The following is a 25,418-nucleotide window of genomic DNA, read 5'->3' as shown; positions in this document are numbered from 1 at the left end:
ATTTCATTGTGTTTTGATTCAAATCCCAGTGTTGCTAATTAAACAATGTCATGTTATTTATTTATCTCAGCTATGTGACATCTGTCTCTTGGTTTGGTTGTAGTGATTACTGATAACAGCCAGGGCAAAAACCTGGAGCCATCCTGGTGAGTGTGCAAGTGTTTGAAAAATGGAGAGTGACAGAGAGGAAAGAGATGGAAGTGGGTGGACTAATAATCACAGCCAAATGAACACATGGCATTTTAGTGGTATAAATAACTATGTGAGGGTGCTGCTGTTTCCAATTTTAAACTCAACCAACCCAAACTCATGATGATTACTATTAAAATACCATCATCTTTATCAAAACTGATGGCACAAGAAAACATATTCAGGATAGTTTTTTTTTTTTTTTGGTTTAATTTTGTTCTCTATTAATGGTTGATATCATTAAACCTGGCAACACATTAGTAGTGATTTAATCAATATAAAATACATTGGAATTTCATTTGCTATAAAACTCTCAGACATGTTGAATGTTATAATCTTTAGTCTTATTTTGGAAACATTTTTACATAAATATCTTGAATATTCATTCATATTCCTTCATTTCATATAATGATGTCAAACTTTTATGATTTTCTAATGTTGCCATCTCCTCTTAACACTTAAAAAGGGTTATTTGATGACTGAAACAAAATAATAAAGTGTCTAAGGTGTTTATTTCCCCTATTTTTTTCTACAGCCAAACCATTAATGTTAAATGATGATGGTTGTTGCATTTTTGTTGCACTTCAGGACTGCAGGCATATCAGTCCAGCATCCATTTACTCTTCTTCTGCTTTCCAATGTGTGCAAAATGTGTTTTTGCTTTGTGTAATTGTCCCAACAGCTAAATGTAAGTCCGTTTCACAACACTTTATCTTTACATTCTAGTCCTCAATCTTTGTCTTCCTCTTTTCTGCATCTTATGTGTAGCTGTTCCTTGAAAAGATATCTTCTTGAAGGCAACATAAAGTTCTGTAAAAGGTCTTGGAAGACTGCGTGGTCTGACAACAATAAACATTTCCACAAAGTGATGGCCTGTCTCAGATGCTTCCGAACCCAGAGAAGTCGCTGCTGTCTCTTTACGAAACTGTTTCTGCACATTAAAAATATATCTGTATGGTAGTGCTGAAGTTTCCCAGAGAAATACTTTTCCTGTGTTGTTGTGCAGTTCCTTCTGAGAAATTCAAAATCACAGGAGTCAAAGTTGGGCTTGCACACATCGTTTTTATTCAGTTTAACACAATTGGATTTCTTGAATTTTCTCCAGCTTTATATAATTGTCTGCAGATAGAAAAATATGCAGATCCTGTCTAATAATTCCAAGATTATCTGAACTTTGCTACCAGCTACAATCAGCCGCTGACACTAGTAGTTCAAAGTAACATAATTGCTTGTGTTTAATAGAAAATCCTTTTTTTCTCTGTTCAGGGGCAGTACAATCCTTCATTTATGTGGCGATAATAGTTGAGTTAATCAATATCACACAGACTGATCATGCCATCCTCTAAAAAGGGAGTTTATAACATTTTATTTTAGGTCAGGCATCCCCAGATGCATCTTTATAAACCGCAATCATTAATAAATCACAAGTTTTTAAAAAAGAAAAGGTGTCCTTTGCCACTTGGTGCTTCCCCAAACAGCAAAGGTATGTGTGCTCTTAAGGTTTATAAATATTTAAATCAAATTACAAAGTCATTAAAACATAAATCTTCATCATAATATGGCTGTCTAAACAGAATTCAGGCAGTCTGTGCATGTGAATGCCCTTGCATTTCAATAATGTGAATTTAAGCATTGTGCCTGATGGAAAAGTTCTCATGTCATTTGTCAAGATTTAGGGACTGTTTCTGCACAGTATTTGCTTGTTCTGTATGCTGACTGTGTACATCACCTCACATTGATGCTCCCTATTGTGTGGAAAGTTTGCTGTGGTAAGAAGCCCACTTGTAAATCATGCATATTGGATGAGACATGCAGCAGATGAGCCTGGGCCCTCCAGTCAGGCCTAACATTAATTAAATATCAATTGGCCCTGCTTCCGTACCTCATTTCATGCCATATTCACACCTTTTCTGGGCTTGTTGAGGGAAAGTTGAAATGAAATTTGTGACCTTGCAGCTTCACACAATTCACAGCATGGCTTTATTCAAGTGTTGTGCACACATAAATTCTGACTTGATTTCTACAGGGAGTAGAAAAAAAAATCTGAATGCAGTTGTGTTTTTACTGAAGGAAAGGAAAACTAAACTGTTGAATAATTGCAGGTAATTGCTTGTTTAAAAGTTCTCTCCTTCAAATAGAAAAATTACTGGACACACTATACATTATGTATTATATGACGTGAAAGGCTGTTTATTTTAAGAGATTTTAAGAGAACGAGAAACTGCTCAGACAAAGCCATGCAAGATGTGTGATGTAATTTGAAATTTAAGAATCAAATCAAATTTAGGTATGTAGTGAACTAGAATTAATATTTTAGTTTGGAGCCATTCAAACACAACCTTTTTTTTTCTTTAAATACATGTATATTTTTTATGCTTTTACCTTTTGTGTCATAACTCATTGTACATACTACCACTAATGTACAGTATATCTGAAATGTTTGCAGTGATATTGTACATGCTGAAATTTCTCAGTTAAAAAGATAGAGTGGATTGAAAATATATAACAGGCTAAGAAATGGAAAAATATGTACAGAAAAGTGAGATTTTCTGCACCATTTTCCAAAATAGTAGAGTAATATTATATCCCATAACATCATTATGTAATTGCACTATTCCTAACACATTATATTACTTTGAATTTAAAATTAGTAAGCAGAGTTTTTGCCTTTTTCACAGACTATTCCACTGAAAATCATGAGCACTTTTCACCTTGGAGCTCTGTTGATTATGTCTAAGGGATTCCCCTAATCCTTTGAGGGTAAGGTTGAGGGCACTTTTGTCCCGGTGAGGGTGTGAAGCCACCTAATGGATCACAAAGTTAATAAACCACAGGGAGTAACAGAAAGCGCTGAACCTTCAGTCCAAATAGACGCTAAACAACCAAATGCTCCACCTGTGCAGAAACATCGTGCAGCGTTTGCAGGAGAACAAAGCTGACAATCAACAAGAGCACCAAAAATAGACAAATAAGCTGGAAAAATAAGCATCACAACTAAACATAAAGTACCAGAAACACACACCATTCTCTCTGCCTCCTTCAAATATTCTAATAAATACACAAAACACATTTGATTTTCCCTCTGGGATAATAAAGTATTTTCAATTTTTATAATGTAGCTTCGTAAGAACATCTTCATAAGAACATCGTAGAGCTCCATAAAAATGACAAAGTCTATATGAAGATATAATATTAACATCAAAACCACTGTTGTAAAATGCTTCAGGGAAGGTATGCAATATAAAACACACTGTCACGTATCAATGGCTTACTTAAGCATCTAAATTAGCAGCAGACAGTGTTAGTGAAACACACAGCGTCCATACACATTTCCAACAGATCCAACTGGGCTGCATGAATCTGTAGACGCTGCAAGCAAATTGACCCTTCATAGATCAAGCCCCTACTGGCAGTTAATTGTAGTTAAGTGCAGTCATTCATATGGGTTAAAAAATGTGGAAAGTTGAGGAAAATGCATTTGTATTCAGATCTGCAGCATTTATGTACAACTGCTGGAATAGTAGGGTAATATGCATAAATGGGGGTGTTTTGTTTTTTAAATACCAAATACCAAAACACTTCCTCTGTATTGTTTTCAAAATCATCTTGTTCTCTGCTCAGCGGTTATTTTCTACATGATATGATATGTAGAAAATGAGGCCAAACCAACGACTCATCCTTGCAGCTGAAGAATTATGTGTGAAAATTATTCTGATTGCACTTACATACAATTTTTACATTAAAGGTTTTTTCCCCTAAGGTTGGGAGTAACTCTGTGCTTCCATTCAGTCATGGTTCTGCTGAACTGTAAGTTTTGTGTCGTCTTGTCTGTAGGAACAATAAGGACTCAATGCAATACAGTCCCTTACAGACATGGGATATGTCTGCTTGGCTTCTTAAGTATGTTAAAATGAGGACAACTTACTTTTATGTTAATTTTTTTCTCCTTTTTTACCTTTCATTTAAACATTTGAACAATAGAAGTGAACAAAACCAGTCAGCACAAGATGTTTACCTTTCATGTGGAAGTTGACTGTACATCCTGTAAAGTACGATGGATGAGGTGCGACTTCCTGCAAGATGTTCTGTTTCCATGACAGTCTATATTTGCCTAACAGATGCACTGTGGCTGAGGTTGTTGCACAGGTGGTGTATTAAACACTTCTTCTTGTCTTCCTGCTTGTGAAGGATTTTATTTCTGTTGTCAATGTCAACTGTTGTGAAAAGTCAGTTTTCACTTTATTTGGATTCACTGGTTCAACCACCATCCCTCTTTGCTCTCAGTTGTGTCTTTGTTTCCATTTCATTGGCTCAGGAACTGTAAAAAGGCTTTGGTTCAGAGGCCAAGACTATGTTCACACTTCAGATTTTTTGCAGAGGTCTGATTTTTTTCCGCATGGTTTGTTTGATGCGGCAGCCATCGGACTCCAATACCTTATATGGCCCTGAAGTGACCCGTGTGAACAGAAAAAAGATGTGAGTTCAAATGCAGCTGACAAGGTGCAGATTGGACTCCAATGTAGATGATAATTTTGGTGCAAGAGAATATCTTCATTTCTCCAGAATAAGAAGGCTAGAATGCTGAAGACAAAGAAAACCATCAACAAACTGGTTAGGACATGAGGTGAGGAGGGAACTTATATACCTGGACACAAGAGGGAGGCTGATGCAACACATGAGGGTGAGGCAGCTAATCAGGACAGCGATCTGCAGGGGAGGAACTGTGACAACAACATGCTGTGCCATTTCCAGAGGTGAATATGGATGCTGCACTTGTCATCATGCATGTCAGTTTTAAAGTTGTTATGAATGAAGGGAAAACTTTCAATGCCAGCTAAAATTCTCTGTTAAAAATCAAAGATGGCTTCATACTCCCTATCAGATGCAACAGAACTTTAAAGTAGTTTTACTTGACTTTATAATAATATTATACATTTTAAATATATTTGTAGGCTTTTGTAAATAGCAGGACAACAATTCAGGAGAAAGCTGCTACCTTACCTCCCAAGTGATGAAGCAGACAGAACATAAAAGCAGTCAAAGTCTGGACCTTTAAAAAAAATGTTTATTTAAAATGATTTCAATAAAGACTTTAGAAAAAAAATAACTGCTCAAGATGTAACATATTTTAGCCTCATTACATTCTGCAAAATCTGAAACTTTATGTCATTTTATTTTGATAAGAGATCATTTTGCTTTCATTATTTGCTTTAGCTTCTAAATAATTTATCACTTAGCTTTATGTGGGCTCTTGCACATCTGGCTAAATGTTTTCTTTTCAGATAACAGTGATATCTGCTATAAATGTAAAATGAAAGCTTTGGCATAAAGTTGTCACCATCATTGTTTCCTTGCTTTTATTATTTACCACAGATGATGAGTTTAAATTACATATGTGGAAGGCATGCAGGCTTGAACAAAACTCCAGATGTTTTGCCATCTCCTTGCTCTTCAGCAGGTTGCGTAAGATCCTCATCTTCAGTGAAGCGCGCAGCTATCAGTGGCCTAATCACCCGTGAGCAATTTCACAGCTGGCCTGATGAATTTCGGCCAGAGCTTTTGGTTTGTGATCCTTGGGAATAATGCTCAGAGCTGTCTATGTTTATCTGAAGGTTAATGGAAGGTTAATAAGAAAGGGGGCAGCACAAATTCAAAAACCTTATTATGCAAATTGTGTTTTCTAAAAGAGTAATATGAGCTTGTGTGGGTGTGCTAATTAGCAGATTGTCCTAACACTGGCTTAAACAGAGCCACCTCTGAGGTATAATTTGTAGTAGAAATATCATTATTTATTCAGCTTGCTGACACTCTGAAAAAGGTCTTGATTAAGGTGTTATTAAAACTTGTTCAACTGACAGTGAGCCGCTTAGCCCTGCGATATTTCTTTTAATCAATTTTTTTCTGACTGTGTGCAGGTTTTATTATGTACACAATCAAAACTGGAGCTGCTGTGTTCCAATTGGTTGCTAATGCAGTTAACACCATGCTGAGCACAGCATCTAACCTGAACATAATGCTGGCGAGTCTGAAAGAGAGTGCAATGGATTCCTGTGATTCTCATTTGCAGTCAACAGATAGTCCCTACAAATGGAGCCATCTGGGAAAAGATGCAGTGACAAACCATTTATTCATCTTTATCAAATGATCCCCATGGCATCTGACAGACACTTTCAAAATATATTTGTCATCATACAGGAATTAATTCTTTATGCAAGACTGCGTTTATTCAGGCTTCCATACACAAGTTCTAAGTATTGGGAACAGTCCTTCCTGCATCTGAAATCACTCAATCACTAAACCATATTAGTTCTTTATTCTAATAGTTATAACATTTATTTTATTACTGTAAAGTGGACTTATCATGATGCAGGCATGTTTCCCAACACTTATTGGCCCATTTTATCTGCGCTGGGAATGACAAGACTGACAATTAATTTATTAATGTACCTGGTCAACAGCAGAATGAACTTTTGTGTTACATACTGCATTCAGAGGTAACCTTTAACATACAGCATACTGTGTATTTGATCTTCCTGAATAAATAAATTTGTAATGTCTGCTGTGGTTTCTTTTGCTTTTCCTGCACCGTTTATATTAATCATATTAGATTTAACAATATTTTTTGGACCAAAAGAAAACTAAACTATTAATCTGTTTAATGTTAGAGCCTTTGCATTCTATAGTACATTATTGCAACATTAACAAATACCTTATATTGCAATGAAAAAAAAGAGATAAAAGGTTGAAATGGACCCAAATGTAAACAAAAGGCTTATTTCATATTTATCATGAGGTGCTTACTAATTGTAGACACAACACCTTTCTCCAAGAAAAATGAGATATTCGACTAAAGGTGGGAAGAAAAAAATTGAAGCTTTTTTGTATTTAATATGAATTTATCGCATTTTAATAATAGTTGCCCAAATAAGCAAGAATCATTTGTTTAAATGGATCTTAGTTGACCACTTAATCACATAATAGACACACACGTTGACATGGTCAACTCAAGCAATGTCTGGAAAAATGCATTTAACTGCATTTCATATCAAAACAGCAGAAAAAGAAATAGAAAATATCCCTGGTCAAAATTGAACTGAGAAAGTTAAAATGAGATTCTAAATAAAGAGTCTACAAAATGTTACAGCCCTTTTAACATAATTCATGTTTTTATCCACACTCTTCTTAAAAATGCATTTCAAAGCCAGGAAAGGATCAGCCAGTAGCAACTTTCCAGGCTTTATTTCCAGTCTAGTCATTGTGCAGAAGTGAAGATATCCGGCTGTAAGAGTAAACTTCCGTCACACTTTCTCCAAAAGTCACACCAGAAAAAGTTGCCAGCTTTTCACTCATCACCTTTTTTTAAATTTTTTAAATTTAGGTTAGAGTCACAAGGAGGGTCTTAAAACTTGCTAAATATAGCAGAGAAGTAGTGAAGTAAGCTGAGCTCTGATTTGTGCCTCACTGTAATCACTGTATTTATACACTTACAAACATTTTGTGTCATTTGGAATACAGACTGGATCAAATGCGTTACCTTTTTTTTTTTAAAAAAAAAGATCATTTTGTTTTTATAACTAATAAATAAATATTTTAAAGTCTCAGCCCCAGTATAAATGCGTGCTGTATGCCACATTACCCTTCTGTAAAACTATAGACTGGATACATTCCAAATAGTTTTTTTCTCCTAATATATATTATTTTATGACAACTGAGCTAATTAACTCTAAGCTGTGTATTTGTCCCTTACCTTTGCCAGGTATTTATGTTCTAATTTTAACAATTTATTTCATGTATTAACTTTTTCCTTTGGTGTTAAACAAGCAGAACTGGTTATTGGTTAAAATCATAATATCCAAGGAGGACACCATCAGCCCTGTTGAAAACAAACATGACTTTGTTGACCCATCCACCACACCGGTCATTAAAAAAAGGTAACACATTTAATCCAGTCTGGGTTTACAAGACACATAGAGGCTGTGTAAAAAAAAAAAAAAAAAAGTAATAAAAGTAAAAATATAATATAATGTAAACATATGTACATATCTTTGTAGGTATTCAAGAAATATAAAAGAGCTACATATTTTTCTGATGATTGGAAATCAGGATTCTGGACTCTTCACTTACTCAGTTTTTTCTATCAGGCAGTAAGAAAATCCTTTCAAGCCTTAGTGTGCTCATTCATAGCTGGATACATTCCTGAACATGTATAGATATGAAAACGCTGGTTGACCTAGTGTTGTTGATAGGCAGCAAAGTAGGTTAGTTTGATGTTGCATGAAGCTGACTTTGGGCAAGATTAGCTGTGAGGATGTGAGTTGATGTTTGCAAAGGAAAACAGGAAGAAGATTGAGCAGGACGAGTTGCAGAGACCTTTACCAGTGTGTCAGTTTGATCAGACCCATATGTTTTTTTTTTTCTCTCTGGAAAAAAGGAACTGCACATGAAAAATTTAAAGCATTCCCTCCTTTTGTTAACACTTTCTGACTCCATATGATACAATATTAACAGGGTTGTTTTCAACTCATCATTTGCCAAGGATTTTTATTCATGTATTTTTTTTTTCCTTTTTACCTGTTAAACTGTTCCCCTCAGATGCTGAGAATAAAACATTTTCTGCCAGTGGATAATTTTTAAAGTAATTGCAGAGTTTTACACCAGTTTGTTTAACGGTTTATAAATTGGTAATCAAATGTTCTACCTTCATCATTTAGCATGGTTTGCATTTAAGCTTTTGTTTTGAATCAAACTTAACCTTTTAAAGCCAAATGCATATTTGATGCAGTTTCTCAGACCTTTTGCATCTCTTAATGGTAAAAACTTTGCTCAAAATCCTGTACATCACAATATGATACTTGTCTTCTGCCCCTAAGAGATTGCAGCAAGCAGACAATAACATTATCAGAATTGTTACATATCATATGACAGAAAATGCTAAACATCCCCTTTTTGGGGGTGTGGTATGTACTATAAAAAAAGTCTGACTTTTCTTGCCATTGTCATGGGTTAAGCTTTAAAGTGTTAAAGAAGTAGCTTCAATTTCATCCAAATTGATGTAAATATTAGGTTTTTCTGTGCATTAGCCCAAATTTGACTTTTCTATGATACTGAGCACATGTACAGTCATCTTTTCTGCCTTATTTTTATTATTGGATTACTCTGCTGTTTGGCACACAAGTTGTGGAAACACGCCAGACCAACAAGCAGCCTGCCAAGCAAAGCTGTGGACACAGAGTGGATGCAGGGCTTTGCGTTTTCTGAGCTGGTTTGTCTTCCGCCTGTGTGTGCAACGTGAGAGTGACTGACTGGCGGTCAGAGCTCAGTATTGACTGCTCTGAGGATGTAATAGAGGTTGGGGTGATGGGATCCTGGACATGAACACTCTTTCTGTGGCATGTGCAGCAGAGCCATACAGGATATAACCAAAGCACTTGATCATTTTGCTAGCTCCATGCAGAGATGTGCTGGGGCGTGTGTTTTGGAATAATGCTTCTACTTCAAATTAGATCCCATTGATCCTGCTTGTCTTTGTAATTGCACAAACAGGGTGAATGCTGGTTTTATTGGAGGTCAAATTCAGACATTTGAAGTACTCTAACGTAAAGAACAGAGGGTAAATTAAATTGGACAAAAGGCAGGTTGACCAAATTTGAGGTGATTTGTCATGGTCTGCAGGTTCTATTGCAGTCTCTTAGTTTTTAGATCTTTGTCATTTTTTTTAGTTGTATCTTCTTTCCTGTTTAACTTTGGGAATTTTATTTTTTCCTGTTTAAATTCCACTTGCTTTACTTCTGTGTTTCCTCCTTCCAGGTTTTAATTGTCATACCTTCTTCTTCTTTTGTAATAATTCTTTCTGTATGTAAGCTCCAGGTTTTCTTTATTCAGTGATATTTCATTATGTGTGCCAGTTGTGTCATCCAGTAAGCAGTCGTGTCTTGTGTTTAATTAAACCTTCGTACTACCTTCATCTGCCTCAGGTGTTTCAGACCTGCATTTGAGTCTCACTTCCTCATCTCCAGCTTCCACATTCCTTGACATGATTGGGCTTTTAAGGAAGACAATTGTTAGAAAATCATAGTAAAGCAAATAGCTGTCTCTTTTGAATTTATTTGGAATATTGATATGCCATTAATGATTTTACCCTCAAAACAGACAACCGCTCGGTAAACACTGTGTTTCTGTTGGACTACAAGAAATATAACAAAAATGCATCATCATCGAATTTTGATGTCTTGGCAGAAACAAACAAACAAAAAAAAAATCGCATATCTTGAGGTTTCTTTCTCTACAAAAACACACAACATCGCATGTGACAGCTTGCATTGTCAAGATTATTGATGTTTTGCCTGGTTTCAACAAAACTGAAAATGAATTGATCCTCTGAGCCAGGTAGCTATTTGCTGAGTAAAAATCTGCGGTAACTTGTTTCTATTTGCTAAAGAGTTGCCGTGTTGAATAAAAACACATTACAGATCTGCTTTGTTACTTTGTGTGAAGTTTCAGTATGACAAATAGGAAAATTGTATGCTACCCAACTTTTCAGTCAGTTCTTGAACAATCTATGTTCAGGAAGCATTAAAGAATCCATTTATTTATTTATTTATTTTTTAACAGAAAAGCAGTTTTCTGAAAGCACTGTTATTATGATTATTTAATTACTAAAAACAAAACTATTACCTTATGAAAAATCTTGTAAGACAGAATAAAAAGATTTCTTGACTACTTTATTATTCAGTAGAAACACAAACGTGTTTATTCTTTGTGATGGCCATCACATGACTCTTCACAGGAAGTCTTTTTACACATACTGTACCGGTCAAACGTTTCTGCTAATCTAATGATTCTTTTTAAATAAGCAGATGTGCCCAAACACATGTGCATGTGCCAAGTTCTTATCAAGTCAATGAGCAGTTAACTGACCGAGGCAACAATCAAGAACTATGTAAAATACTGAAATGACTCGGGCTCGTTATCCATCTCCTTACCTGTCTTACCTGGCTTGTCATGTGAGCATTGCACCAAGTATGCTAGCCACTTGATAAACCACCAATGTCAGACTGCAGGCTTTAAAATAAGAATGCAAATCAGAATCTGCATAATCCACAAGCCGGTGCTTGACATTTGGCAGGGTTACAAGCATTACACACCATGTATTTTAAAAAAAAAAGAAATAAAATCAAGGGATAATCTCTCAGTCACATACCATAAACAGTGGATTTATACGCTTTGTTATCACAGTAAATAGTCTTTAATGTAAATCTTTGCATTGCAGATTCTATTTAGTTGTGCTTGTGTGTGTGATCCCTGGGCTGGATTTTATTCCACTTAATGAATTTATTGGCACCAACTGAGGTGATGTGTGCTAATTTGGTACAGCTTGTACAATAAAGACACGGCAGCTGAGAAATTTAGATGTGACACATCTTGATTGTGTCAGCATTCAGAAACAGATGGAAAAAAGGACCGGAGCAGCATTCGCGGTGGATCAATTATCATAAACTGTCTATTCATTAAACACTGTAATTGTACAGACAATGCAAATGAATTAAATTTTGCAAAATTATGCTATTTTTGTGGATAAGAGTGAATAGATTCTGTTTTCTGTGGGTGTGTGGATCTAATTGAAAGGGGATGCTGTCTTCAGCAGAGAGCTTTATTGAATTGTTCTGTTTGAGGATGGAAGCACTGAGCCTTCTCTCCAAGAGGTCTCAGGTGGTTTCTCTTCGTTTAGCTTCTCTCTGTTGATCTTATTCTTATGTAAACCAAACATCTTTTGGGGAAAACAACTGAGAAATATGCATCTCATGTTTACGTTGCCTGCTTGTCATGCTCTATATGTCACATGCAGATTCAGCTTTACACTGATCTTTGATGTTCATTTTAAGTAGCTTTACTGTGTATTTCACTAGCGTGTGGATGCAATCTGTGCATATGTGGATTTGACAATGTGACTGTAAGCTTCCTTTTAAAGCATGTACAGTGAGTCAAGTTAAGAGTTTTTGGTAGAGGGAAATCCGCTAACACACCCATTGCAAAGCTCAATGTAAACACACTCATTGGCAAAATGATAACAGAATACATTCTTATTGTACTGTCTGCCATGACAGCCCAGACAGGTGACAGAAATACTAGTTCTGACACACTGTTTTTTCTTTGCTTGTGTCAAATAATAGGCATAGATTCCGGAAACAGGTTCTTATTTTTGTGGAGCATTTACTGACAAGATTAATGGAGTTATCAGAGAGGAGGACAGAGTAGAGTGGTGGGAGGTAAACTCACTACAAAATGGGCCACTTTGAGTTGAAAAGAACACAATATGTCATGCATCACAGCCTTGTTAACCTCTATTTAAGTTTATGAGCAATGGCATGGCAGTTCAAATACAGACATGAGGAGTAAAAATTATGGAAAAAGTGTAGAACATGATTTTTTTGCTGTATACACATAAATTTTACAGCTATAACACATTAACCAAAAATCATCATATCATAGGTTTCTTGTTCAGTGACAGATAAAATCAATACGATATGCACACACACACACACACACACACACACACATATATATATATATATATATATATATATATATATATATATATATATATATATATATATATGTAATGAACTGAACATGAGGAAGAAAACAGTAACAACAACAAGCACCCTAAATTAAACCAAAGCGTATCAAGTCTGAGATCAAGCTCGAAACTGAGATGCAAGTTTGGCATAAATCATATTAGGTGCAAAGTCTAACATAAATATATGTTTTCATACTATGATTACTTTGTTACCAAGTTGTATTGTCATTAAAGAAAATCTTTATAAGTAACTGATGTTAATTCTTTGTTCAGTGAGGCAATGCTTGTTATTGTGAAACTTCCTGAGCTTGCAAAAGTTACAGTTTACTAAAAAATTCTGTTCTAGGTGGAGTCTATTTATTATTTGTCACACTGAGCTTGAAGTAATGTTGAATGGCAGCTTGAAAGAAATCAGTTTCTCAAATGGACCAAATGGAAAAAAATGAGTCAGTGATGCTCATCTACCTTGCAACTTACCACCCACTATTTTTGTCCCAGCTTCATCAATTTAGCATGGAAGTTATGTAAAGAAAAAGGTAAAGAACAGAAAGTGAAATGAGACAAAAGCAATACATTTGTACATGCAATGCAGCGTGAGAGTAACAGACCTCATCCTCTTCAATTATTTCCAGTGACACAAAATGCAGCTCAGCCTCCAATCCAATTAGTGCCACTAACTAGGGATCACAATAATTGCATTTAAGTTCAAAAGGACCATTTTTCTGTTTGCTGTATAAGTAAAGTTCTGGTGGGTTATTGAATATTCTGGTTGCAGTTTTAACAGCTGCATCACATTTATTTGTTTTTGCGTGCAGGCTTTCTTACAGGCCATACAAAGAATTTTAAATCTGTTAAAGAAAGAAAAAGAAAGTTAAAAAAAAAAAAACAACTCTTGATTTTTATTAATTTTGCAAACAGAATCCTAAAAATAACAAAAATTAAACCAAACCCTCCAGCTTCTTCAGTTACTTTAGCCTTATTGCTACCATCTGCCATTAACCAAACCACTTCCCTGAAATAGAAAAGCAGTTTTGTCCCCAACTGCTTTTAGACTTTCCATTTTGAAATTTCGATAGATTTCCAAATTATAGCATTCTTGTCTTTGCTACACTTATTCTTTTTGTCTCATTGAATTTTGCATCAACATTTGTGGTCATCTGCAGGGAAGTGGCACAATCCAAAAATAAACCACAGCAGATGATTTGGCCCTTCTACACATTTATCTTGTTGATCATTCTTAAGAGGCTCAGAGGGAAATTGTTAGGAGACCCCGAGGAAACACTTTTATAAACATAAATATGATCAGAAATGTTTTAAAGTCACATGTGATACACCCTACTCCAGGGATCCTCAGTCCTGCTCCGCTAGGGCCAGTGTCCTCCAGGTTTTTAGAAGTTTCCCTGCTACAACACACCTGATTCAGACTCAGACTTGTGCAGAGCTTGATGTGAAACTCTGTGCAACTCTGCTAATTACTCTTTTTTTCAGGTGCATCACAGCATGAAAACTTATAAAAATGCAGAACACAAGCCCTCGAGGACCAAGATTAAGGATCCCTGCTCTACTCTAAAGCCACACAATTGCAAGACCTGTTTCAAGCTAATACTAAAACAACACCTGCTTCACACAGAACCTGCAGTGCTCTGTAGTAATAAAGTTGCATTGTTATTTAGGATTAAAATTTATTCATAAATCTCCTGTCAGGTTACTTGTTGGGCTATTGTTTACTCTTCCTCTTACCGTCAAACTTTCTAGCAACATTGGATAAAAACAAAGTAAGAGTTTTTGGTTTTGTTGTTGTTGACTGTAAAAAAAAAAAGACTGCTGTAATCCCTACAACTTTGCTTATTCACAGCAGACTGGAAAAAAAAGGTTTATTCCTGACAGCTGGAGAGTACTAACACTGTCAAATGACACATAGATCTATGTAGTTAATAGGATGTGAAGCTCACAAACGAAGATCAGAGTGTCTGGCGAGCTGAAAGGCTTGCCAGACATTCACTGTGTGAATGGATATCTTTGAAAACTTCAATAACCTTAGTACCTCAATAACAGCTGAGGCCTATTGAAGCTTGTAAAACCAGAAATTTTATTAGATTGTGAAGATTAATGATAACCAAGGTCCTGGATGTCAAAAGCTGCTAACATGCCTAATAACAAGAAAAGAGGATTATTGTGATCTTATGAAGTACATTCATTTTACTGGCTACAGGTGACTTGATACACTCATAAGAATGCTTTTAGGATTCTGGTAAAAGTCAGTTTTTACTCTGATAATTGCTACCATGAAGTCATAAACAGGTTCTTCCTGAGAAACTTAACATGTCAGGTGTGCTTATACCAGTGTCTTATAAATATCCACGTGCTCACCTGGATTAAAATGGACTGGATCTGAGACTGTGAAGCTGTCGATAAAAGCAGAGACTGCACTGGGCTGGAAACAACTCCTTGTAGCTGATTGGGAAATGACAAAGGCTAGACAAGCCAGATGACATTTTAGACAACACTGGACGTCTATTATACAAGCAAAGTGTCGTTCAGTCAGAGGCTTCTTCAGCTATGAATACTCATGGTGTATAGTGTAACAATGTCTTTCAATTTCAGTTCAGTCAAGTGAAATTTTATGTATTCAGCTTGTTTTCTTTGAGGGGGTGTGGGGGTCTGGATGTGTTTTTCTACCATCTTAACTTCACTGGTGATTGTTTTCTAATATGTGTTAATATGGTAGCATTTCCATTTTGCTGCTTAAGCAAAGGATTATGTCCTCCTTTTCTTCCACATGCCTTGAGACATAATTGTTTCACACTAAATGGTCTATTTTCTGAAATTACTATCGCTCCTTTAGGTGTGATGCAAATCCTTCAATTGAATGCAATTTGGTGGTTTATCACGTTATAAATGAACAAACAATTCTTAGGAGACCCCCGCATGCTCCTGTTGCAGCTGTTGCATTTGTAACAGCTGCAACAGGACCATTGTTTCAGATGAAAAATGGAGGTGTTGTTTCTGAGAAGTGGCATGACAAACCACTGTGCAGAGCTTGATTCTGCTTAGTAAAACTTATATCTCAGGAGCTTCTTGTAGTCTTGTAGAGATGCTTGAAATGACCATGACCTCTCTCACACTGATTCATACGTTGGTGGCATGTAATATACAGATCATAAAAGATGTAGAGAACAGCAGAGGTATTCTCAGAAAATGTCAGTATAATCTTTATCATATACGCTGACACCACAAAGACACATGACATCGCTGTTTCTGTCCTTTTGTCTTTGTTATGACCTCACAGACAGCACAGATGCACAGATTGTTACATTTTTAAGTTGTTTTTTTTTTTTTTTTTTGTTGTGCTTAGTGTTGATGTGGCAGTCGAAGCTGTTGCAGATCAGCACTGCTTTGTGATTTCACTGTGGAAACAGAAAGGTTGACAGAGCTGAGCTGGGTGTTGTTCCTATTGATGTTTACCCCATTTCTTGCCTGTCCCAAATGCAGCCAATGTTGCTCGACCTTCTGGTCTTTTAGTATTTTTTAAAACTTAAGTACAATTTAAATAATTTAGACTAACTTTTCTATTATGACTTTTGGTTAATGCTTACATGACATATAAATATATCACCATTCAAATAAGATGAATTGAAACATTACTAAAAATCTAACCTCTTGATTCTGAAGTAGGAGACAACAGTGGTTCGTACTCCCACCTAACATGATGCTCTCACAGTTGTGTCACCCTCTGTGCAGTTTGATTTGTAATCAGCCTTCTAATTTAATAGACTGTTTTCAGCACGTTAGCTGAAGTTGTTGGAGGAGAGATAATAAGCTGACAGCCTCCGTGCAGGATAACTCTCCTTTGTAATAAAGCCGCTGATCTAAAGGAAGGGAGGTTGTAAAGACATTTAGAAAAAACAAACCATTTAAAATGAACCCATTACACAAACAGACCAGCAGAAGATGTAAGGGAGAGCTGTTATAATGATGCAAAAGGCCTTTTGTGTCTCTGAGTTTGTGTGCCTTTTCTTTTACCCAGAGCAGTTAGGGTGCTATTGATCATTGTTGGTCCAAGTCCTCTGAAATCAACTTGTATTGATTTCACTTCAGCTGTGAGCTTCCCTGTATGACCTATGTCTTTCATCAGCCCAAGTACCTTTAATATCCTAACCTGTCATCTGGGTGTTTACTAAAACATGTCATTCCCGCCCCCAAAAAATTTCCCAAAATATCTGAAGTAAAAGACCAGTCTTTTACGCTAACTAAGCTCATTGTGGCCTGAATAATTCATCCTCTGTAAAGTTGTTATATGATGTTGCAGTTGGGCTTCTAGGGGGGCAGTATGCCTCTTTGCCTGGACCTTCATCATCATTTAAAAACAAACAACAAAAAAAAAAAAAAAACAACAACCCACTTATTGCCAGAAGACTCAGCAATGATGATGGTGTGTATTAATAGCTGCACTCCGGAGTCAATACTGAGTGTTTATGTGCAGTTAAATCACATGCATTTATCTGTAAACAATTAAGTGCCTGCCAAACGAGGAAGATTTTATTACTCACTGGTATTTTGAGATTTTTTTCAAGTTTTGAAGATAATTTTAAACGGAATGCCTGGTGCTACACCACAGATTTTAATAGATATGTTAATATACCATTAAATGCAGAATATATCTGATTTTGGTAAAGTTTGCACCATTAGTTTTGGTTGTCAGATGCCATTCACATTACATGACACTGCAAACACACCATGCTGGGTTTATCAATGATCACTGCTCTACCATGAAGCTTTATTTACAATTTTTTATTGTTCAGTTTTTGTCAACATTGTCTTTGGCCATATTTTAGTGACATTGTTTGCACTGATGTACAAAGCTTTGTTTACATGTTATTCTTTATATGAATATAATTAGGGAGAACTTGTGCTAAATGACTTAGAACAATGTACATGAAAAATGCAGATCACACATAAACTTTATTGTTGAATAAAATCTGAGGCCATTATTGACAGGATGACATCATTCCTTACAAAACACTAAGGTTGGAAATACTTATCATATTTATGATACCCATACAGTTATTACAGAGTGGATAGAAGAAAAAAGATAATGAGTGTTAGAATCAATACAACATTATGTTCCATAATTCATAATGTTTGGCACAATCTACATAGATACAAGATCTAGATAGATAGATAGATATAGATATTTTTTAATTCTATACCAGAACCATATTAATACCTTGTTAAAATAAAACAATAGCTGGAATAAAAGCTTAATTACTTTCTGCAGTAACTTGCAGTCATCTCTCGTATCCAATTGTTTCACTACTACACAGCAACTCAGTGTTTCCCTCGAAATAAGACTGATTTCTCTGTGCTGCACCATTTATTCATCAGAGGGACCTTCTGTCATTCTATCTGCAGCTTGTTGCTGCATTAGAAACCTTGAAGCCTTGGTAAGAGGAATTGATTGAGGGGCTGAAGTTTAGTACTCTTGGGTGTAACGACTGTCTGTGAGCTGTATACCTTTAAATAGTTGTCCTGGGAACACTGTGGTAGTGAATCAATAAGCAGTTAACTTCACAAGAACATCATATGCTTTTACTATAGCTTACAAATGTGTCTTATGTTGAACAAGCAGCCTGAGTAATCATACATTGAAAGACACTGTATGGAAATTAGATGGAATTCTTTTGTTTCACTGCTAACTATGCCTAATTTTAGCAGTAACAACTTACACAATCTTACATTAAATTGAATTTAGATTGGTATACATTTAAATTATGCCTTTGTAGACAGAAGCAATTGCTTTTGACTCCACTCATGAAGAAAGGGATTACAATATATTTTTGCTGCGCCATAAAAAAGTGGAATTGAATCCACAGAGTACAAATGGCCTCTGCAGCAGCTCTTTTTTTTTCTGCTAGTAAGATAAACTTTGATAGCGGAGCCTTTGTAGACTTTGAAAGGGTGCGAGTGAGACTAATCCTGCCTGTGACAGACTTATGACCCTTGGGCTTTAGTGAGAAACTCAAAAGTCCTGGAGCAGCTGGTCATCTATTTAGGTTCAGCTTCACTTTTTCCCTGTGGGGATGAACCAGGATGGAGTCTGAAGCTCCATCAGCGGGGTTAAAAAGGATGCTCTATTTCACTTGCCAAGGGACGGAATTCTCCCTCTCAACACTTCAACCCTCCAAAGACATGTAAACAACAAGATGGATGTTGACTGCTGGTGTGGTGCACTTGTCCAAATGAATATCATTTAAGATTGAATTTCAAAGCTGTAAACAAATGGGGTGTTTGAGTTCTCGTCCAGGTAATTTGGGGTCTATAATGTGGAAGTATTAGCAAGGAAAAACGCTGAAGGGTGTTAAAGTTTGAATAATTATCCCATGTATTTATTATTCTGTATCTTTATTTGCTGAATCTTTTCATACTTGTACGTATTACTTCAGCTAACATTAATTACAACATCATACATGTGCAAATCAACTTTGATGGGTTGACACAAATAACTTCTAAATATAGTTTTATTGTGCTTTGTAAAAAAGATAAAATAATGAGAAGAACAATAGGGTCACCACATGAGTTAGTCTTCCTCTGGTAAATACAATAATCGATTTAAAACAAATGCTCACTTGGTATTGCATATACAGCATTATAAAAAAAAAGTATATCTAAGTGTTGGCAGACTTGTGTATGGCAGCAGTGTGATCAGGAGGAATTATTATGAAGGTGGAGACATGTGTTGGCATATTAGAGTGAGGTAGAAAATTTGAAAATACAATGTTAAAACAAAACTAACAACAACAACAGAACTCCTATAAATCTTGTACATAACTTTGACTTTACTCAAAAGATGTTCAAAGTATAAACGAAACATCTAACAATGTAAAATAACACATTACACCTAAAAAAATCAGTAAAGAAATGACTTTGCTAAACTGTAGGAATGCAATTTCCTGCGTTACCAAAACAGTGTTTGCTTGTATGTAAAGTTCTGATCTGTTTAAGTTGTGCACGCATGAGCAGCCTGTGTGTGTGTGTGTGTGTATATGTGTGTGTGTGTGGGCTGTTGCCTGTGCTTGTTGCCATAGAGATGGATTTGAGTTAAGTAACAGCTTGTGTGTCCACTTCTAAGCTTGGTAGAATAAGGCTACAGTTTGTAACTCACTGTTTTTGATCAACTGAAATTCTTTTTCTTTGATTTGACAGATGGGTGAAAGGAAACTCTTGTGTCTATTTTATCAGCTGATCAGTCTGCACGATCAACTGCTGTGTGAAATCATTCTTCTATCTGAGATAAAAACGCTGATGGCATATGACGCATTTCATGACAAATATAATTTCCTTTGTAAAAACCTGTAATAGAGGTCTAAGCTGAAAGTTAGATCTAAAGGTGTGATTTCCACTGGAAGCATTAATAGCTCTAATTTACATGGGAACACATTCTTGATGAGTTGTTGATGAGCCGCAGGGGACTTGAACCTTGCAAAATTTTCAGCTCAGGGAGTTCTAGTAGAATGAATTAGCACAGTATGGCCTCATCATAGCATCATGGCTTCCTTTGTCCTGTTGTTTGTGGATTTTAAAGTGAAGCATAGTTCTTACTGCAGACAGCACATGTTTACATGCTGTGTGCGCCATTTATCTGCATGCCAAAAAAAGAAATGGGAGGGTAAAGTAACAAGTAGGGAAGTTACTTTTTAAATACAGCAACTTATAAAGAAATCTCATTTCAGTTTACAGAAGTAACAGGTAGCTAATTGCTTTTTTGAGTAACTACCCCATCACTGTTCATCATTAAATCAAATTAAAACTAGGATCTCTTCAATTTGATCACACTATGGCAAATGGTAAATGGATGGTAAATGGACTTGTACTTCTATAGCGCTTTTCTAGTCATACAGACCGCTCAAAGCGCTTTACACTACTTGTCACATTCACCCATTTGCGCACACACTCACTCAACACACTCATACCCCGATAGGCACATCGGGGGGCAGTTTGGGGTTCAGTGTCTTGCCCTAGGACACTTCGGCATTTCAGGGGAAGCCTGGAATCGATCCCCCAACTTACCAGTTGAAGGACAACTGCTCTTCCTCCTGAGCTACAGCCGCCCCATAGGACAGGCCCAGCCTCCAGGTGCTTGCTGTCAAGTCTCAGCTCCAGGCTTGTTTCAAGAAGGGGGCGATGTGGTTACTGCATCCAATGGGCTCTCCATCCATGGGACGGACTGAGGAGGTTGGGTGCAGTGCGAGCTGGGTGTTGACCAAAGGTGGTCCGATCTACAGAAACAGCCTCAAAGGACATGGAATGCTACCTCTTCAGTGGGAATGAAGAATGAGCTGGTGCATGAAGTCGAATGGTTCATGCTATTGGGCTCACTTAACCTTATGGACTTCAAACATGTCTGTTAGGGAGTCCTGTGGGGAGTGCTTCAGGAGCATGGAGACATTTTGCATCAAGAGAATGAAGTTGCTTAAATGCCTCTCTCATGGGGTGTTGTGGGCATGTCTCACTGCCTTGTGGCAGACCTGGGAAATACTGGAAGGACTCTGTCTTCCTGGCTGGGAATGCTTTGGGAATCCCCTCCTAAGAGCTGGACGAGGTGACCAGTAAAAGGGTGGTCTGGGTTTCTCTGCATAAACTGCTGCCCTCACCACCGGATGACCACAGATAATCAGCACATAAATGGAGAATCCTTAGGTGTAATATAGATATAAAGCAGTATAACATCTAGATTGAGGATTCCAGTGGGCAATCAAATGAAAAAAGCAAGTTGAGACCCAGAAGTCAGTGAACTTTACTTTTAAATAAGAAAATTAGTTGTTACCAAATGGGTCACTTGCAACCTGTTGGAAAATGCTCTATGTTGGATTAATTTTAAAACTATTTTTGTCTGATTTCTGATGCCAAATGTTATATTAGAACTAAGGGAGGGAGGAAAATGACAAGAAGAGTGAAAATGAATCACTCTGAATGTATAACATTCAATTCAGTTCAATTCAATTCAATTCAATTCAACTTTATTTGTAACTTTACATACACGAATCAACATACACATCATTTCTAGCCAATTCATACATATCCTATAATTGAAACCAACTGATTGCATCGAGTCTTTGAGATCGAGATTGACTTCGATCCAATCCCCCATCCTGAGCGTGCATGCAGCGACAGTGGGAAGGAAAACATGCCAACGTATATATTTTCCTTCAACATGTGTTTATGCAAAACGGTAAACTGCTTCCTATTTTAAGAGGACTGGATGATACACTCCCAGTCACAAGCCTGAAATTAGTCTTGAACAACTAAAATTGAATCTCAGCTGCATATCATGACTCATGCAGATATTTAATTTTAAAGAAGTTCTCGGCCAGAAATGTCTTGCATCTCTAATAACTATATTATTACCTGGTTTTATTCTTTATTCTCCTCTTGGACTATAAAATGTAAACTAAATATTACATGAATTTAATGGCTACTTCAAAGCGTGCACCACCACAGGATTGAGCAGAGTCCGAGAAGCCATCTCGGTTATGAGACTATTTCTCAAGTAAATTTGTGCACCGTTATTCATCAGAGATTCTTGTATTTGATTTTCAAAGAAAATAACAAACAAACAAGCAAAAACACAAAACAGTGGGGCCATTACAGTAGATTGGTGAAACAGTCCCTGAATAGTGAAAGAAACTGCATTAGTTTATTTTCACTATGATGCAGTAGCCCACAAAACTAAAGTATGACCTTAAGTTTAACACCTTGGCATAAACACTGTGTGGGTGTTGACACAAAGACACGCCCAAGATGCTTTCTGCTGCATCTCATGGGAGGAGATGGAGGGTGAAGGTGCCCTGTGGTTGCATCGGCTCACTATAAATAGGGTAGGGGAAAATTAACAGACTCTCTTAATGGTTTGGCAGCGGCACTAATGTACTGCAGCTGTAAAAAATGTATGAAGCTTTATGGCTGCTGTTGTGTTCTATAGGAATAGAAAAACATTTGCGTGAGTGCTTGTTTGGAGAAGATAGCAACTGAAAGAGTCGCTAATGCCAAATATCTTTCAGTTCATAACCTTGACATGGAGTGCTTTCACACCAAACTCAGACTTTCAGTCTTTTCTGTTTGATCAAGATTAAAGTTACAGATGTGAAACTACCCGCAGGACCAAACTATTGAACCTTCAACCCTATTGAACCTAAACAAAGTGGTCTCAGTCCATATTATATTTAAACTGCGGCTTAGTTCATTTTTAATAAGAGAAGGATTTTAGGTCAGTTAATTTTTAAGACTTTTGAATCAGTCACCAGTGATGGTCTGTTACTAAACTGCAGAAATGTTCTACTGAGAAAATGTTGAAGATTTTATTTATATATATATATATATATATATATATATATATATATATATATATATATTTTTTTTTTTTTTTTAATAACTTTCTCTTTACATCTTGGCTTAACCTGAGTTTGTGCATCTGTAGTCGTACTTGTTCGCTGTCTTGATTGGATTTAAGTGGATGCTTCACTTGATTTACATGCTCTAGTTTCCTGCTGTACTGAAACTCGACGGTTATCCCTCACTAGGAAGTCCCTTTGGAAAAAAGTATGTGCTAAATTAAAAAGTGTGAAAAGGGGCTACCTTGACTGCTTGCACTCTTTGGCATTTTACTGGTTGGGGTTGGTACAGATTTACCGTATTTTAACAACCTGAACATACTGTGCTTGAAGGTTGGTGGTATGATAATATTTTTCATTTTAATTGATTTTTAAAATAGAATCAAACCCGTTCTGTCATTTTTATTGCTTCAGTACAACAGAAACAGGCTACTGGCCAGAATGCCAAGCCAGGAAATCTCAAGTGTAGCTAGAAGCAGTTCACAAATGTAAGCAATAGCAAACAGATGAACAGTAGATATGCCATGTCAGGCTACTTGGTGGCTTCCACATGGTGCCATGCTTGACCTCTGTAAAAACATTCAGGAGTGAAAACACCTTTACATTTGACTGCTGACTTTGCTTTGATAAGATTTTGTATGCACATTATTTGTTTTTTTAAGTCTTACGTTGTCCATCATCATTCTTTACTTTTCCCCTACATATAATTAAATGCAATAGATCTAAAAATATGATCTCTGATAATAGCTGAAGCAATATCTGTTTACTGCTCACATAAAAAGCAAACTCATCTGTCTGTTTGCAAATCATAGAATTTACTCTATAACTGCAGATCAATGAGGTTAAGATCAGATTCTATTTGTTTATGAGCAAAACAGTAGTTTAGATTTTTACCAGGTGTCCAAAATGCAGGAGTTTTAATGAAGATTAACTGGAGAGATCACCTTTTTCCACTCCTACCCTCTCTTCATTGGCCTCTTGTGAAATCCAGGATTAGATTTAAAGTTTTACTGCTCACATATAAAGCTCTTTATAAACTTGTTGTGCCATATTGTCCCGAGAGAACACTCTGCTCTCAAGCAGCGGGCCAACTTCAGGTTCCTGGTGATTCTTGCAGAGAAGGCAGAGCCTTCAGTTATCAGGCTCCTCTTCTGTGGAACCAGCTTGGGATGCAGACTCTGTCTCTACTTTTAAAGATTAGGCTTAAAACTTTTCTTTATAAATAAGTCTGTAGTTCGGCTTATCTTGGGTCAGACTTGGCCGTATATATTTTCTTCTGTTCTGTTGTTTTTTTTCAATTACTTTTATTCCTTATACTCTGTAACTTTTTAAAATGTGATTTTAATTAATTACTTTCTTTTACTCTGTTAACAATAACACATTTTGAAGTATTTATTAATTTATAGTTGTTATCCTGATTGTGTTATGGATATTCTAATGTTTAATGTCACTTTTAAAACTGTTTTTTCTTTTGTGTGAAGCACTTTAAGTTGCAGTTGTGCTTGTAAAGTGCAATAGAAATGATAATGAAAGATACCTTTAGTAATTCTCTCCATAAATAGGAATAAAAAGACAAAGTAATGCTCACACAGCATCTTTGTTAGTCTTGTTTTTGCCTCATTATTGTTAATCGAAAAGCAGTTTTTGATGCACAATGAGGTTGATTCAAGAGACATGACAATGCAAAATGTAAAATAAACCACATTGTTCTTTTTCACGTGTTAAATGGCAAGTTGTTTATCACACTTTTTCCTGTCGTCATATTAATAATGAGTATACTTCTGACTGGCATTTTCATTTCTGCTCTCTCCACAGTGAGGCCAGATGTGACCGGTGATCACAGACATCATCATTATCATCATCCACCTGCCAAAGATTCAGAAATAGATGGCAGATCCAGCAGCATCAGAATGATTGGAGCCATCTGGATCGTGGTCCTGCCTTGTTTACATATGCTCCTGGCCTTGTAACAGCTGCCTTTTGCAGTAGCGTAAACTGTGAGACTTGATTTCAAGCTTATTTATCCAGAAAAAGAGAGCCAGTGGAAATTACAAGAAGCAGGACTTTAAGGAGCTCGACTTTCGCACATTGCAAGGACAAAGGAGGAATGCTGACAATATGGGGAAATGACAAGATTGTAGATTTGTGAGAGGATATATGGTGGCTTTACAAATACCATTTTAATGACTTACTTGGTATTCATCAACACTAACAATAATCTATTTATGATAGACAATGTCAACATGACTGGTGTCAAAGTTGAA

At 36.3% G+C, this 25,418-nt stretch overlaps 1 protein-coding gene across 1 annotated transcript in view; it reads left to right on the top strand.

Moving 5' to 3' along the window:
* LOC306774364 (glypican-5-like) overlaps nucleotides 1-25,124 on the top strand; it is a gene marked incomplete at both ends in the record, with an annotated part of 133,618 nt that extends 108,494 nt beyond the window's left edge. The window contains one exon of the mRNA XM_079264383.1: nucleotides 24,970-25,124. Coding sequence (XP_079120509.1) covers nucleotides 24,970-25,124 — 155 coding nt within the window. The remainder of the gene's footprint in view (nucleotides 1-24,969) is intronic.
* Nucleotides 25,125-25,418: the final 294 nt, after the last annotated feature.

This window comes from Telmatherina bonti (genome assembly GCF_933228915.1).
Source record: "Telmatherina bonti genome assembly, chromosome: 1".
NCBI lineage: Eukaryota > Metazoa > Chordata > Actinopteri > Atheriniformes > Telmatherinidae > Telmatherina > Telmatherina bonti.
The sequence above is the reverse complement of the archived record's forward strand: the minus strand, read 5'-3'. Positions and strand labels throughout refer to the sequence as shown.